Source organism: Herpailurus yagouaroundi, unplaced genomic scaffold, assembly GCF_014898765.1.
Source record: "Herpailurus yagouaroundi ecotype Mexico unplaced genomic scaffold, PumYag 181, whole genome shotgun sequence".
NCBI lineage: Eukaryota > Metazoa > Chordata > Mammalia > Carnivora > Felidae > Herpailurus > Herpailurus yagouaroundi.
In genome coordinates, this window is record NW_024412412.1 from 30,734,622 (window position 1) to 30,752,709 (window position 18,088).

Sequence of the window (18,088 nt, forward strand, 5' to 3'; positions counted from 1 at the left end):
ATGAGGGCAGATTCTACCGTTTTTTTTGAACTAAGCCTTGTACCAGAAAGTGTAATTCAATCATGCACAGGAAAAAAATTGATAAAACAGAATTTAAATAAAACAGGGTGTTAATCATAGGGTCAAACGAACTCATTCAAAAAGAATGCCAGGTACAACGTGGGTAGGTTGTAGAACGTCTCAAGACCCAGTGAAGGTAAAAATACCAGTGTCCTCATTTCCTCCCCATCTCTACGTGAGGATCAGGCTGGTTTCACTTATTCATTCAACAATGTTTCCTAAAGCCCACCAGGCACCAGGCACTGTTCTACATCGTGGGATGACAGCAGTGAACAAAACAAAGCTCTTGGTCTTCCCATAGTTAGATTCTAACGTGGGGAGACCACAGATAACCGGCCACAAGTGAATAGGAGAATTTTGGGGGTAATGGGTGCCACGAACAGAAAATAAAGCCAGGCAAGGCTTTATGCCATTGGAGAGTGGTGTTGGAGAGAGCACTACCTCAGAAACAAGGTGGGGAAAGAGGCGTCTCTGAGGAAGCACCGCTCGCAGAGACCTGACTGGTGGGAAGGCATGAGCCAGGGGAGCACATCCCAGGGAGAGAAAGCGTAAGTGAGAGATTCAGAGGCTGGAAAGGCTTCCCTTGTGTGGGGGAAGCAGCTCAGGGTACAGAGGGGTGAGCACAGTGAGCCTCAAGAACCGAGCATGGCAGAGCCCGGCAGTCTCAGAGGCCACACGCTAAGGATCTGGAGTAGTCCCCGGGGGGTCTGGGCAGAGCTCTGGGACTGGCTTTATCCTCTGTGAAGTATCTCACAAGTAATTATTGAAGTAAAAGTAAAATATCTATCTACAATAAGAGGTTTGGGGCGCCTGGGTGGCTCAGTTGGTTAAGTGTCCGACTCTTGATTTCAGCTCGGGTCATGATCTCATGGTTCGTGAGTCCGAGCCCCACGTTGGGCTCCATGTGGACAGCATGGGGCCTGTTTGGGATTGTCTTCTCTCCCTCTCTCTCTCTGCTCCTCCCCCACTCAGGTTTGGTCTCTCTTTCTCTCTCTCAAAATAAATAAACATTTTGAAAAATGAATCAAATAAAATAAGGTTTGATTATGGCAAATATATATAGAGAGAGAGAGAGAGCGAGAGAGAGGCAGATAAATATAAACACATATACATATGTATACACATCTTGTACATAACACACAATCTATCACCTGGTTATTATGAGCTTCTTTTCATGTTCAACTTTGTTACTGCCCACTTCCAATTTCTTTGGAAAGAAATTAAGTCCATTTCTTTCCAATCTCCCAAATAAGTCTTAATCTGGCATGCTATTAGCAACAATTACCTACTGATTCAATGCATGGGGCCCAAGAGCAGGTCAAAATTTTTGTCTAGAGACAAAAATTACTAAGAACCAACACATAAGGGATGAGATGAGCAGAAATCTCTAGCCCTGAGCACGGTTCATGGATGCGTCACTCATGAAGTCAGAGAGAGCCACATAAGGGAATCTATGGAGGCTATCACAACAAATGTGATATAATCATGCTCAACTGAATTTGTTTTCTGGGCTTCTCCAGCACACGGCAAGGGGCCTGGAAAGGGGTTGTTCTCTACAGAAACCCTGTATAACTTGATGTTGGAATAGAAACCAATAGGACATATGCCAAGATTCAAAGTAATTGTGAGACACAGAACACATAGTTGTCCCCGCTCTCCGAATTTACGCACGGCACGAAGGAGAACCTGTTCTGTGATTCTTGGATTCCACAACAAGGTCAAGAATACTGAGAGGGATGAGAGAGCAGAGCCTGTGAGGACACTGTTGAAGAGTTTCTAAGGAAACTCTTCTATGAGCCCTGCTCTGAACCCCCTGCTTCCACAGGGCTACCTGGGGAACTCCTCTGAAATATGTAGTATGTTCTTGCGACTTAGAGCCCATGGAGGCACAGGAGGACTGTGGGCCAGGGCTGGGCTCCCCCAACCCATCTTGCTAGAAAAATCTAGAGGGTGAGGGGGAGTAACCTGCCTATATGACCGGAGGGCTGTGTGCCTGTGATCCCAGAGCTAGGAGCTAGCCAAGACAGATGTGGGGAGCAGGTGGGGAGTCTTGAGTTTTCCTACTAGAGCCCTGCGGCGGACAAAGAGAGCTCAGCAAAGAGAAGCTGGATGTGTTCCACAGGGGCTGAAAAGCTGTCTGACTTCCCAGGGCAGAGATGCAGCTTCCTGAGAAAGGAAACTGTAGAAGTCCATTTCCAAATGCCATGAAAATGCCCCAGGATAGAAAAAGTATACTTTACCATCTACCCAGCCCGCTCAAGGACACCAGCTCTAACCACCTGCCAAGTTCAGGAGACGTGAAGCCACACAGCCAAGTAAGAAATGTCCCATCTCCTTAATTCTCTTCCGTCTCCTCACTGCCGCTCTACCAGGCTCTGGAAAGCAGCTGGTGATGGAGGCAGAGGGAACAAGCAGAGCGTAGAGAGCAGGAAGAACACCGGTGCCTTTAGCAGGGTGCCCGGCTTGCAGCATGAAAGAGGTCCAAGCTGGGGAAAGCAGCAAGATGCTACACGACGCTGGTTCAGAGTCGGGATGGGCTTCTTCACGGGACTGAACGAGCCACTTACTAAGCTTGAAGCTGCACATACAACTTAAAATGACCATAAAACTGTCCACTTCCTGGGGCGCCTGGGCGGCTCAGTCAGTTAAGCATTCGACTCTTGATCTTGGCTCAGATCATGGTCTCATAGTTCATGAGTTCGAGTCTCACATCGGGCTCTGCGCGGACGCTGTGAAGCCTGTTTGGGATTCTGTCTCTCCTCTCTGCCCTTCCCCTGCTTACGTGTGCTCTCTCAAAATAAATAAATAAACTTAAACAAAAATTGTCCATTTCCTAAGAGTGAGCACAAGAGCTGGAGATCTGCTAGATTCTCCAGTTAGGGGATGGGGAAAATTAACCCCCTGAATAAGGTTCTAAAGAGCTCAGAAAAACATAAAGAATGTGTGTTTATCTCATTCGATAACTCATGCTTGTTCACTGGACAGGCCATGAAAAAATGAATAAATGAATGAATGAATGAACAAATGAAAACATTTACAAAAGAGTGAACGTTTGCATGAAGACGTGGAAAATGGAAATGAATGGTAACCAGATTCGCTGAGGATCTAGCGTTTCTGGAGAAGAAAGATGCTGTATCTGGCATGCCTGCTTTTATGGTGTTGACAGGATGTACACAGTGTGGTAAAACATTAACAAACAGAGTCTGAGTTGTAGAATCAGATATTCAGGTTCGGGTACATGATCAGGCACTTTCTATCTGTGTGACCTTGAGCAAGTCACTTACATGCTCGGAGCCTGTTTTCTCATCTCTAAAATGGTAATAATAGCTAGGGTACTACACAGTGATATGATGATATTATTTTATTTTAAGTTTACTTATTTGTTATTTTTGAGAGAGAAAGAGAGAGAGAGAGAGAGAGAGAGTGCAAGCAGGGAAGGAGTAGAGAGAGAAGGAGAGAGAATCCCAAGCGGGCTCCACGCTGTCAGCATGGAGCTCGATGCGATGCAGGGCATGATGATTTAAATTTTTTTTTTTTAATGTTTATTTATTTGTGAGAGAGAGAGACAGACAGACAGAGCATGAACAGGTGAGGGTCAGAGAGAGAGGGAGACACAGAATCTGAAGCAGGCTCCAGGCTCTGAGCTGTCCGCACAGAGCCCGACGTGGGGCTTGAACTCAAGAACCGTGAGATCATGACCTGAGCTGAAGTCAGACGCTTAACTGACTGAGCCACCCAGGCACCCCAGGGCATGATGATTTCAAATAAGAGAATACACGGAGAGTATTTGGTGCCTGGCACAGAGTGGGCATTGATAATGGCAGTGATCATTACTACTCTCTGGTAGGGACAGAGGAAGCCAATTAAAATGTTTCCCGTAATTCTAAGCTCACCAAGCAACCTTATGATTCTCATTCCATTTTCTGGCAAACTTGATTACTGGGCAGAGATACCCTGAATAATGAACAGCAGTACTCCTGCAACTGTGAAGATAACACCCTAATAAATCACTTTTTTAGTATAAGCACAAGTCTCCATTTGGAATATTTGGATCGCCATTCATTAAAGTCTGACTAATGCTTGGTGACAGATGAGGACTGACTCAAAAGGCCCTTTCTCAAGAGCGGGGCCCCCACTCCTACACCCCTCTCTTTTAAATTATATGTGATCACACTAAGACACTGAAAAATCCCTAAGTGTCTTTTATAATTTTTTTTTTAATATTTATTTTTGAGAGAGGCAGAGCATGAGCAGAGAAGAGGGGAAGAAAAAGAGAGAAACACAGAATCTGAAGCAGACTCCAGGCTCTGAGCTGACAGCACAGAGCGTGACACGGGGCTCAAACCCATGAACCACAGGATCATGACCTGAGCCGAAGTTGGATGCTTAACCGACTGAGCCACCCAGGTGCCCCACCAAAGTGTCTTTTAAAACAAAGAAAGCATCTACTGTATTTGCTATCATTTGTTCTAAATATATTTCATTACAACACTCTGAGAACTGGTAATGTGTAGATGGCTTACAATAGAAACACCTTCTCACTCAGGAGACCTTTTTAATACTAGAACCCCTTGTTCGTTTCCATGTTGGGCACAGAGTGAACTAGAATGACGATTCCTGTTGCTTTGCTCATGATACTTCCCTGTGTGGGGCTCTCCACATTCTCCTCTGCTAAAAACCTCCCTTTTAACTCCAGTTCTTGAACAAGTCTTCCGGAATGATACTACCCACTTATGATTATTCCTTTACTCTTACGTCTTCTCTGGGGTTGAAAATCTAATTTGGACTCTATCATCTCATGCTTTTCCATGAAGAGAAAGTTCTGGCTCCTACCACCCACATAAGTAACTGACAACAAGCCTTTCCACTCTGTACTTTACTTCCCTCTTCATCAAAATAGATAGGATTCCTACCTACCAGGCTGTTTTGAGAAGGAAATGAGATCACATTCAAGAAGGGCGGTGGGGGGCGGGAGGGGGGCGGGCCTGTGTGGTTCAGTCAGCTAAGCGTTTGACTCTGGATTTCGGCTCAAGTCATGATCAATCTCACAGTTTGTAAGTTGGAGCCTCGCATTGGGCTCTGTGCTGATGGTATGGAGCCTGCTTGGGATTCTCTCTTTCTCTCTCTCGCTCTCTCAAAATAAATAAATAAACTTTAAAAAAATAAAGAAGGTGGTCAGGGGAACAAGGAGCCTGCACCTAGGGTAGAGGTACTGGAACTCCCAGCAGGCACTTAGCACTCGGTCCTGGAGAGCTGCACTGTAGCTGTGCTTGGAGGAGAGCAAATCTGATGTCCTTCCTCTTCACAGCCTCCAGCCTTCATCAAGGGGTGCTGATACCCATATTCCTGAGGAAGGAAAATATTTCAGGAGCCTCCTTGTTTTCTTTCTCCCCACGTATCTGTGTCTACTAAAACTTCTATTTAGAAGCTCACCTAAAACATAAGCGGTTCCCTGCTCTTAAGGACCCCCAATTCTCGTCAAGGGTCCTCTTCCTTCACGAGAGACACCTTTCAAGAGAACTGTCGAAAAACAGAGCTGTGTTTTGCGTTGTGTTTTGAAATCACTATGGTGACAGTTTCTAAGACTACCGTAACTCTTGGACTTTGGGGTTAAAAAAATAATTTATTCCCTTGTGACCCCTTAATTTTTTGTTTCAGAGAATTGTTAATGTAGCTGAAACCTTACATTTCTCAAATGGCTCAAAACAGACACAGTATTCACTGTATTCATATGAAGTAAATGATTCATATCTAGGAAGAAGAAAAGAAAGTAGGCTACAGAGGAAACAAGCAAACTCAAAAATATCCTGGTTTACAATAGCTTCGAGGTTATATAATCCTCTGAGTTTCCATTTTGCTAAAATTAGGTCAGCTTTTGGCACCTGAATCATCGTCCCTGCCTTTTCTTTTTCAATCCTGCCGCACCAGAGTCCCAGGTGCAGTTGTAAGTGACCTACTTAATTAGGATTTGGAGCCCTCAGACAGAAAAATGTGTTGTCTTCGTTCGATTTTGCTCAACAGACCTTCTTAATGAACTGAATTTCTAATTCAGTCCGTTAAAAACTGGACATCTTAAGCAATTCCAAAATCCAAATATCCAGGTTTAATTATACTCATGAGTGTGCATTCAAACACGGTGCAGGCCAAAGAGCCATGGATCAGGTATCAGGGCGCCTTGGCTCTCCGCCCCACTCTACCGCCAACCCCAGTGTAATCCTGGCACGTCCCTAACCTTCCTGAGCCTCGGTCTTCTCACCCTGATAAAGACAAGGTTAGACTCTCACGTCTTCTGTGCTCAAGGTCTCTATGACTATTTCCTGAGCACCTCCCACATGCAAGGTGGTAGACAGAAGGGGTGGAGGGGTACAAAGATGAGTCGATGTGGCCCTATCAACAAAGACTTTATACAGTATGAAGGAAGGGAAGATCACACAGAAGAAAACCAAATGCCATAGTTACTATACTTGTCTTTATTCCTCATGATTGGTATTGTGCCTGGCATATAGTAGAGGTTGCATCTGATGGAAGGGAATCAGGAATGGTTCACAACAGGTGTTATATTTGAGTTGGTTTTAAAAAGCCATTCAGGGGCGCCTGGGTGGCTCGGTCGGTTGAGCGTCCGACTTCAGCTCAGGTCACGATCTCATGGACCGTGAGTTTGAGCCCCGAGTCAGGCTCTGGGCTGATGGCTCAGAGCCTGGAGCCTGCTTCCAGTTCTGTGTCTCCCTCTCTCTCTGCCCCTCCCCCGTTCATGCTCTGTCTCTCTCTGTCTCAAAAATAAATAAACGTTAAAAAAAATAATAAATAAATAAATAAATAAATAAATAAATAAATAAATAAAAATAAAAAGCCATTCAATTCTCGGTGGCTCCCTGATACCGTTCTCCACTCTGATGCAAAATCTGAAGCCAACGTTCAAGGTTCTTCACGTTCTGGTCCCTGTATATCATTCAATCTCTATCTCTCTCTTACCCAGAACTAGGTGATAGCTTTGCTGTAGCTCAGATACCTCCCGTAACTTTCTACTTCCGTGCTCACATTCATGCCATTCTTCTACTAAAGGAGTACATACTAAATGTCCTCCAATCTCAACACAATCCAATTCCATTATCTCTCAACACATCAAATTCCTCCTGTTTTATACAGAAGAACTTATGGAGCCTTTCCTGATCCCTCCAATCATATGTTCTGTCTCCCCTCTTTGAAATTCCGCAAGATTTACTGACATTTCTCTTCTGGTATATATGCCAATTAGCCCTGCGTTACAGCCGGGTAATGTCTTTGTCTCAAGATAATAATCTGTGACATTAGACACTACATTATTCATCCATATTGCCAAACAAATGGTAGGTTATCAGTAGCTTATGTGACAGGGCAAATATAGAAAGGACAGTCTATAACTCAGAAACGAAATAAACAATGGCACTAAGTTAAGAACATTTGTGGCTTATGCCTAAAATGGTGACTACTGCAGTATGTTGTTTTTTTTTTGTTTTTTTTTTAAGTTTATTTATTTTTGAGAGACAGACAGAGGACAAGCAGGGGAAGGGGACAGAGAGAGAGGGAGACACAGAATCCGAAGCAGGCTCCAGGCTCCGAGTTGTCAGCACAAAGGCCGACATGTGGCTTGAACCCACAAACTGCGACATCATGACCTGAGCCGAAGCCGGACGCTTAACCAACTGAGCCACCCAGGCGCCCCTGCAGTTTGATTTCTGAACATAGTGTTTAGTTGACAGAATCACAGTGGTTACGTTTGGAAGACAGGTTGGATTCAGATTACAGAGACTTGAATGCCAGGGTAATAAAAATGGCATATATTTAGCACTCAAGGAGAGTCACTGATGGTGTTAGGAGCTGAAGAGTAGCAAAACCTGAGATATGAAAATCAAACCAGAAGCACTCTGGTTGACATACCAGTCTTCTGGGAATTTGGTTGGAAGCAAGTCCATCCCTGAGAGAAGAATTGAGTCTTGGTATACTGATAAAATTAAGTGTATAAACCTGTAGATCTGTGAGTCCTGGGAAAGTCACTAAGCTAAATACTGCTGTGTAGGCTCCCGATAACCCGACATTTTAGTATCCACCTCAATAAAAGGAAACAGGCTCAAACCAAAGCATCATTACTAAATTTCCAAACTGGTGAAAAAGAGGACATTCTCTATTTTTTCCAGAGAAGTCAGAGGGGAAGAGAAAACATACTACATACAAAGGATGCGGAATCAAATAGCCGTGGATTCCTCAGCAACAGCACTTGAAGCTAGAAGACGGGGAAACTGTTTTTCAGATTCAGAAAGAAAAGAATTTCCACCCTAGAATTCTATGCTAAGCCAAACCATCAATGAAGGTGAGAGTAAAATGAACAAATTTTCACACACACAAAGTCTCTGAACGCTTATCTTCCATGCACCTTTCTCAAAACACACTGAAATAAAGATATTAACAAAGAAAAAGAAAAATGGGGCATAAAAGAAACAGGAAAGCCAACGCAAGAGTGAGGCACAAAGAATCCCCAGGATAACGGGGAGCCAGGACAGGATCTGTGCGCCCAGCACAAAGGGCAACCACTCTAGACTGCAAGAGGTCAGGGATCTCTGGGAGACGTTTCCTTAAGAGTACCTGATGCTACTTCGGGGCAAACAGACTGTGCAGGAAACGTCATCTAAGCATATGACATGGCTCGCTGGGACTACAGAATGATGTAAACACTGAATACTAATCTACCTAAAATAATACACCTTTTTGGGAGGGCTACAGGGATGAGAAATTGAGTAGAGGAGGGGAAAGCAGGGGTGAGGAAGGAAAGTTAAATACTCATCTTCCATAGTAAGAATCAATCTATCCTTCTAAAACTGAAAGGTCAAGGGGTGCCTGGGTCGCTCAGTTGGTTGCATGTCCGACTTCGGCTCAGGTCATGATCTCACAGTTCGTGGGTTCGAGCCCCACGTCGGGCTCTGTGCTGACAGCTCGGAGCCTGGAGCCTGCTTCCGATTCTGGGTCTCCCTGTCTCTCTGCCCCTCCCCTGCTCATGCTCACTCACTCGCTCTCTCTCAAAAATAAATAAACATTAAAAAAATTTTTTTAAATAAAAAAAGTAAAATAAAACTGAAAAGTCAAGAGGTGACAATCTAAGCACATTATTTGGAAATACAGGAGGTCTATGTGCATGAACATGTTAAGAAGTTGTACATGTTTGGGGCACCTGGGTGGCTCAGTCAGTTGAGCGTCAGACTCTTGGTTCCTGCTCAGGTCATGAGCCTGTGGTTTGTGAGTTCGAGCCCCGCATTGGGCTCTGCACTGAGGAGCCTGCTTGGGATTGTCTCTCTCCCCTCTGTGTCTGCTCCTACCTTCCTCGTGCTCTCTCTCTCAAAATAAATTTAAAAATAAAGAAAAGGAAAAAGAAGTTGTAAATGTTTAAAAGACAGCCACTGTGATACAACCACTTGGGATATTGGTCTGGCAGTATCTAATAAACACAGATTCACATCAAATCATTCCACTGCTAGGTGCAAACCCCACGAAATCTCACACATGTATATGGATGGTTTATTGTAGCACTGTTCGTCATAAGTAAGGTTTTTAAAATAACCTAAAGGTCCAACAAGAGAAAAATGGCATGTAGTATGATATATATGTATATATTCATGAAGTGTGATATATATAAATTCAATGTAATACTATACAACAGTGAAAAAATGGATTCCTGGAGCTCTGAGTATCCAACATCAATAAACCTCAAAAACCATGTAAGAGGAAAAGTAAGTAGAGAGAAAAGATAGAAAATTAACGTATCACACTATTTGCGTAACGTTTAGAATAACACCATACATGCACATATGATATATACACACACATACACACACACAGCAACTTCAGGATCATAATTCCCTCTGGGGTAGGAAGTGGGAAATGAGGTCAGAGAAGGGTTCAGAGAGGGTTTTGATTTTCCTTGTAATGTTTTATTTCTTATGATATATAGTAATACATCAGTCTCCATTATACTATCTATAATTTTTGTGTATAACTGAAGTATTTCTAGGAGCTTCTGTTCAAATTTGGAAAATTAAACTCATACATTGAATTGTCCATCTCAAAGCACGATTCGAGGACCATAATCCCTTATGCAAACTCACAGCTTCAGGTTTCAGAATTCTGAATTCTTTGGATTTTAGAAGGGAGCATGATACAAGTGCATGTATTACATTGCACGTTCAGTGGGATCTGTAGTCAAATGATGTTCAAAGTGAGTATCTGACACTACCCAGGTGGTTGTTCTCCCTCAGGACAAAGGAGCCACCAGCCTGGCCCCAGGCAAATAGCCCTCACTCCTTAAACCTGCACCGATTCCCTTTGCCCCTTCGCGGAGCAGAGAGGGGAGGCAAGTGAATGGGGACAGCAGCAGGCGTCTGGGAAGAATGTGGACTCTGTTATATCCAGATTTGTGAGTACCTAGAACTTCCCTGACTCCTGACTTACACCAGGTCACTACTGCCCACTGCTCTGCGGCCCTGACCTAATATGGGGCAAATATACCACCTGATCCCTGCTGAACCTATTTTCTGCTTTATTTCAGTTGCTGTTAGGCAGAACATTGAGAATGACCCAGCTCTACATCCCAGTCTGTGTCCTGCCTCTTCAAAGCCAGACCACACACACACACACACACACACACACACACACACACACAAATACATATCCACATTCGCAGCACTCTAAAGCAGAATTCCTTTCACTGACTTCCTAACTGATCAACCTTTCCTACGTTTGGCCGAATCTGCTCACCTGTGTTCCCCCAGGCCCCCACCGCTCATCACCCAGGGGCTCTGTATTTCCTGCTACTACTGGCATCTTGCTAACTCCCCCTACCTGGGTTTGGTTGCCCTCAGTCGCATCATGACATATAATCAGCCTCAGGAGGTGATAAATACCAGCTTGCTCTTAAAAGCCGATGCTGAAAAATATTTTTATTTTTATTGCTGATTAATCTGACTAATGAAAGAAAGAACACTGTGCTTAGCTCATGTCCCATTAAACATCTGTTATGGTCATCAAAACCTCTTGGCTATTATCACGGGTGACATTCTGAATTGATATCAGCAATAGAATCAATACCCAATTCCCTCAATACCAAATTCAGTAAGCACGGTATCCAACTGGGAAAAGGTGAGAGGAAATACCCTTCTCCTCCCTAATTACCAAGTGGCCAGTCAACCACTTTTACGTTGGTCAAGCTCGTTGATTTACTGTGTTTGCTAAATGCTCGGGCCTTACACAGAGCAAATGCAAAGGATAGCAGGCATGTCACAGTGTTTTCAAAGGGAGCTCCGCATGTCTTCCTTGGGAGGGCAGCAGGAAGCGAGCTTTGGAGCAGGATGTCAGCAAGCAAAGGGAGAAAGGCAAAAGCCCACTTACCATAGAAGAGGAATGCTTTGGTCATGTGATGATGTAGGTAGGTCCGGTTGATGGTGAAGAAACACGCATCCGCTCCGCACTGGCCTAGCCTTCCAGTTTCCCCGGTCAGTGGGGACCACCAGAGCATGATGGGGTAGTTATCAGTCTCTGATTTGTTTTTCCAGTTCAGGGCTTCTTTCCCAGGGAGTGGATAGAGGTGTGTAGGCTCCTCCTCCATCGATGCATGTCCATCTTGCCAGTTGGAATTTTTAAACTTCTTCCTTTCAAGTTTCCCCAGCTCAACCACTACCTGAAAGAGAAGACAATTATCACAGAGTCAGATTGTTTAATTTCCATTCACACATCTCCCATTCATCTTGATGACCGAGCCTTGCATTAGTTTCCTTTTGCTGCTCTAACAAATTACCACAAACTCAGCAATTGAAAAGAACACATTTATGATTACATAGTTCTGGAGGTGAGGAGTCTGACCTGGGTCTCACTAGGCTAACAGCAAGGTGTCAGCAGGGCTACATTCTTCTCTGGAAGCTCTAGAGAATCCATTTTCTTACTTTCCTATCTTTTAGAGCTACCCACCATTCTTGACTCGTGGCCCCTTCTCCATCTTCAAAGCCAGCAATGTTGCCTCTCACTCTTAGTCTATTGTCACATCTATGTCTGACCAGGGAAGACTCTTAGCTTTTAAGGACTCATGAGATTGCACTGGGCTCACACTGATAATTCTGGATAATCTCATCTCAGTGTGTCACCTTCAACCATTTACATTTACATTTCCACAAGTTCCAGAGATTAGGGTGTGGACAAAGCCTCCGAACTATCTACCAACAAGGATGTTTAACTCCACTGAACACACGCCAGGCATATTTCTGTATTCCATAGGCATCTGTAGAATCCAGAAATAGTTTTATCTCTCTTTTTTTTTTTAATAGTTTTATGTCTTAATGAAACCCATGAAAATCAGGGCTATTACTTGGCTATTGTTAGAGATAACATTCTAGGGAAAATTAGTTGTAAATTAACAATCAGTTTCTTTTTGGTACAATTAAAGGAGTAATAACACGGGTCTTACATTTCTAATAATTTCCACTGTGCTATCAGGTGAAGTATACAGTGAGTCCTGGGCTCCCTTCCATGTAAAACTATGTTTATTTATTGATTTCAGGACAGTGTGGGTCACTGGATAGCTAGGACATCAGTAACAGGAATCTGGAGGGCAGGGTGGACAGAGTGGAAACAGGAAGGCAGTTGTTCTCCAAAAATGCTGCCTCATCATCAAATTTTAAGGGTAGATATTGATACAGTGTTATAAAAAATGTGTTAGAGAAAGCAGTATAAAAGTACGAATTGGTCTGTGTCACATATAACTGAAACATTAGCAGTTGAACTATGCAACAAATCAATCAGTAAAAGGAAGGCACACTTTTACGTATTAACTCCTTCACCAAGCAACAGCGGACATCTGTGTGGCCCAGCCCCGACTCTCAGCAGCCCAGGTGGTGCCTTCTTTCTTGCTTGCAGCCCTAGTGTCAGATAAGGGCCACGACCTGATGATAGAGTCTGCAGCTCGCTGGTGAGGGTCTGTAACATTCACTCGATTCCCTGAGGGAGGCCAAGGCCAAAAAAAAAATGTCAAAAACCACTGAGTGACAGCCAAGTAGCACTCCAAAAAAAGTAAGAAATTATACTGGCTTGAAAAAATCATGGATCACTTGTGACACCAAAGTCAGCATTACGACAGTAAGATGATCGCTAAAAACTAAAGAAAAGTCTAGCCCCTGCCAACAACTTTGTCAGCATTTTCATGATAACTTAAGGTTGTGGCTATTCCCCAGCACCTTGATGGAGTGGAGTTGACTTGTAGCCACAAAATCTGTATCTCTTCACCAGACCTTCCCCCTGCAAATGTACAACCAACAACTTTAAAAAGAAGCTTTTAGAAAGCCATGGATAAAACTTCAAAGACAAATTTTGTTCTACATTTCTGATCAATGTCTATTATGTGAGGTGTAAGTTCATTTGCAAAGAATAGGGATTGCTTTAGGGAGAGATTTTTCTGCCAAATAGTTTTTGTTGTTGTTGTTTGTTTTTTCTTTTTTAAGTTTATTTATTTATTTTGAGAGAGACAGAGACAGCACAAGTCGGGGAGGCACAGACAGAGAGGGGGACAGAGGATCCAAAGCGGGTTCTGTGCTGACAGCAGAGAGCCCAATGCAGGGCTCGAACTCGCCAACCGCGAGCTCATGACCTAAGCCAAAGTGGGACACTTAACCGACTGAGCCACCTGGGCACCCCTTTCTGCCAAATAGCTTTTAAAAAAACATTAAGCCTCAGACATCACCACTAAGCGGTAAGACATATGAAGGACAGAGAAATATATTAAATAAAACTATGAGTAAAATCAGCCAACTCTAAAATCTGGGAAATTCCAAAGGATCAATGAGACAGTATTTTCAAAAGCCCGTGACATGGAATAGAAGGTGGGACAGAGGAAACTTTCATAGTAGAAAAAACAAAACCCCACAATTGGAGACACGCCAGCTAAATGTGATGTATGGGATTTGTGTATTCCAGATTCTAACCAACCCACTATAAAAGACTTCTTTGAGATAACTGGGAAAGTCTTAACACGGTCTAGGATATGGGTGGTGCTGATTAGTTACTACTAACTTTGTTGGGTGTGGCAATAATTTGGTTATACTATACTTCTAAAAGTTCCCATCTGTTAGAGAATCATATTAAAGTAAATCCAGGTAAAATAATATGAAGTCCTGGATTTGTTTTAAAATACCCCAAACGTATTCATGAATTATTATACAACCAAAAAGTAAATAAAGTTCAAAAACTAAAGATACATATACACCCAAAGAATTTACATGTACTGTATACAAAATATAGTAAAGCGTGAGTAGAAAACAATGTCTCAGATGAACGATTTCCTCTAGGGGACCACGGTACTTTAGCTTAACTGAAGATCAGCATAACATTTTCAGGGTTACGTTATTTATTAATTATGTCATAAGATCTGTTATGGCCTAAACTGTAACCTGCCCCCCAAATTCATACACTGCCGTCCTAACTCCCATTACCTCAGAATATGACTGAGTTAGGGGACAGGGTCTTTAAAGAGGTAATTAAGTTAACAGGAGGTCATCAAGGTGGACCCAACAGGTGGTCATCAAGTGTGACTGGTATCCTTATAAAAAGAGGATATTAGGACACATAAAGGTGAAGAAGGCAGACGACGTGAAGACACAGGGAAAAGACAGCCATCCACAAGTCCCGAGGAGAGAGACCTCAGAAGAAACAACCCTGCTTGCTGACACCTTGATCTTGGACTCTCGGCCTCCAGAATTGTAAGAAAATACATTTCTGTTGTTTAAGCCACTCAGTCTGTGGTACTTTATGATGGCAGCCCTGGCATGATTTTTTTTTTTTTTTTTAATTTATCCTTCTTTTACCCTCCCTACATGGCAACAAACCACTAGAAATACGAATGGTCCTAAATGTGTGGGCATTATATCTTCTCGTGCACAGTGTTTAAGAAAAAATAGCACCTCTGAAACTCTGAACACTAAAGCATTTATTTTATTAAATTTTTTTAATGTTTATTTATGTTTAAAAGAGTGCAAGAGACAGCGGGGGAGGGGTAGAGAGAGAGGGAGACACAGAATCCGAAGCAGGCTCCAGGCTCCAAGCTATTAGCACAGAGCCCAATGCGGGGCTCGAACTCACAAACTGCAAGATCGTGACCTGGGCCGAAGTCCGACACTTAAGTGACTGAGCCACCCAGGCACCCCTAACACTGAAGCATTTAATATACCCATGTGGACAGGGAAACAGCCCAAACCATACTACTGGTGGCAAACCGAAATCAAGATCCAGACAAGGGTTCAGCTCCAGTAATCATACAACCTCTCATACTCTGGAAGCTTAGAAACGACAGCCATACCCAAAACATGGCTATTTCTTCTGACATCAAAAGAAATGCTCTCAGCTTAGACGCAGCCGTCCCTCGTAACTGAAAAACAGTGCCAAAATAATTGTCTACTAAGATCAAAGCTCTCATAACATCCACAGAAAGAAGTAGAGAACCCCAGTTCCTCCTGCACAGGGAGGTCCTGGACAGCCACAGGACAGACAAGCAGGAAGGCAAGTATTTCTTCTGACCAGAGTCCCAATCTGGCAGTAGAAGGAGGTAGAATCCAGCACCAGACTGTCTGCCACAGTGCTTTTATACGCAAATCTCATTCAATCTTAATCAAGAAGATCACCGAGAGTGAAAAAGCCCAGAGAACACCTCTCTTTCCGTCAGCCCCACACCTGAACTGCTCACGTCCACAAATCATCTTTCAAAGTCCTTTGGATTTCTGGGGCGCCTGGGTGGCTCAGTCCATTAAGCGTCCAAATTTGGCTCAGGTTATGATCTCACAGTCCGTGTGTTTGAGTCTGCATCGGGCTCTGTGCTGACAACTCAGAGCCTGGACCTTGCTTCGGATTCTGTGTCTCCTCTCTGCCCCTGCCCCACTCATGCTGTCTCTGAAAAATAAATAAATGTTAAAAAAATAAATAAATAAATAAAAGTCCTTTGGATTTCAAAATGGATAGCTGGTGCTTGAACGGGTCCAAAATATATCTGAACTCCTATCTATATTCTTCCTATCATGGTGTAATTTTTATTCTAATTTGAAACCAGCAAATGAAGTTTAGAATCACCGACTAAATGAAATAAATCGGAAGACTAAAAACTGGTGTTCAAACACCCACATTCAGTGCTTGGTCTAGTAGCATATGTCAAGAATGACAAATGTATTGGGCAACTGGGGGGCTCAGCCGGTTAAGCGCCGGACTTTGGCTCAGGTCACATCTCACGGTTCGTGGGTTCGAGCCCCGCATCGGGCTCTGTGCTGAGAGCTCAGAGCCTGGAGCCTGCTTTGGATTCTGTCTCCTTCTCTCTGCCCTTGCCCCACTTGTGCTCTGTGTCTCAACAATAAATTAAAAAAAAAAAAAAGAATGACAAGTGTATTAATGTGGATGTTTTGTTGTTTTTTTAAATTTTTTTTTAATGTTTATTTATTTTTGACAGAGACAGAGACAGAATGCGAGGGGGTTAGGGGCAGAGAGAGAGGGAGACACAGAAGCAGAAGCAGGCTCCAGGCTCTGAGCTGTCAGCACAGAGCCCGACGCGGGGCTCGAACTCACGAGCTGTGAGATCATGACCTGAGCCGAAGTCGGACGCTCAACCGACTGAGCCACCCAGGCGCCCCTAATGTGGATGTGTGTGTTCTGCAGAATAGACCATCTTAATCTCAGAATAATCATGGTTCTTCAAGAATGCCACCTTTCAGAATTCATCGTAATAGTGGACTTGGAGAGGCCCATCCAAATTTGACCCAGTAAGACAGACTGAGCTCTGCTTTCTGTTCTTCTAGCACCAGAACCCTCCAGGAGTCACAAATTGATCCCCCCATCTCACTGGTTTTGTTTCTACCTGATACACCCACTCACTAAAACCTCAGTTTCAGCTACTAAAAAAAAAAAAAAAAAAAAGAGTATTTTCCCTGCCTGAGACAGAAAACCCCCGATCCTGAGAAATTAAGCAAAAAGCAAAGTACTTGGAGAAAATGCAGTGGGTTGAAGGGGGAAAGGGTGGAAAGGCTCAGGGCAACACGAAGCAGCCCAAATTCTTGCTACCTGGAGTGTGACAAGCAGAAAGACAGAGGCTGTGATGCAGAGGCAAGATGCCAAAAGCTGCCTCCTCTGAATCCACGCCATGCTGCCCGGCCCTGGGTGACTGACAGAGGGCCGGCCTGGCTACCAGGTGTTCTCGAGTCGGCCCACAGCCCAAGACAACTTCACGTGAAGGAACCATCTGGGTGCCGATGTCTTCCACTGCCATTCCTGCTGGGACCCGGTCGCCATGAAGGGCTGGGATCCGAGGTTCCGCGCGGGCCTGGCTTGGCATCGAGAGGAAACAGCATGCAGTCTTCTTAAACTATCATCAGAGCAGCTGGAGATTTCTTCAGACCAGAAGGCATCCAAAAAGTCTGTAACAAACGAATAATCTTTTAGCCATGGTGCAGAATATTTAATAAACGTAGTCTTTCAGGGCTGTCAGGTAGAAACCCAAGGCTTGAAAACGAAAAGGAACCTTTGAGATCATGTAGTCCTCACTCCTAGATAAGGAAACCAAGATCAGAGAGAGGAAGTGACCTGGTCAAGGTCACACAGCCCATCAGAGGAGAGTGGCAGATCTATATAGTTAGGTCCTGGGTCTAAAATTCTGATGCCACTTAATTTTCCCTGCCATCAGAAGATTGAATTCCACAAGTCACTTATACGGAGTCACTTCTTCCACCCAGGTTTCAAAGGACTAGAGAAATAGAATAGAAATTACCAGGATTATCCACCCACTCCCATATAAAGTAGGGAAAAAACAAATAAAAGTTCAAAAATGGATAATGATCAACAGACCCAAGCTTCCTCTATGGAAAACAACTTCAGCCACAACATAAGGAACACAAGGAATTCTGATTATTGATTTAGTTGTTTAGTCTTTTATAGCAAGTGTAACAAAGCAGTGGGTTCTGTGAGCAGTATGATTCTCTGGAAGTTCTCA

At 43.7% G+C, this 18,088-nt stretch overlaps 1 protein-coding gene across 2 annotated transcripts in view; it reads right to left on the reverse strand.

Annotated features, from left to right (window-relative positions):
• Nucleotides 1-18,088, reverse strand: part of POFUT3 (protein O-fucosyltransferase 3) — a 78,643-nt gene that overhangs the window by 53,346 nt on the left and 7,209 nt on the right. Inside the window, exons 2-3 of one of the 2 annotated variants that reach the window (XM_040490211.1) lie at nucleotides 17,164-17,516; nucleotides 11,473-11,761 (exon numbers count right to left, since the gene is read on the reverse strand). In XM_040490211.1, the coding sequence (XP_040346145.1) occupies nucleotides 11,473-11,761; nucleotides 17,164-17,244 (370 nt within the window). In that variant the 5' untranslated portion in view covers nucleotides 17,245-17,516. Of the gene's footprint in view, nucleotides 1-11,472; nucleotides 11,762-15,792; nucleotides 15,898-17,163; nucleotides 17,517-18,088 lie in introns of those variants that run through there. The other variant, XM_040490213.1, reaches the window with a different exon arrangement.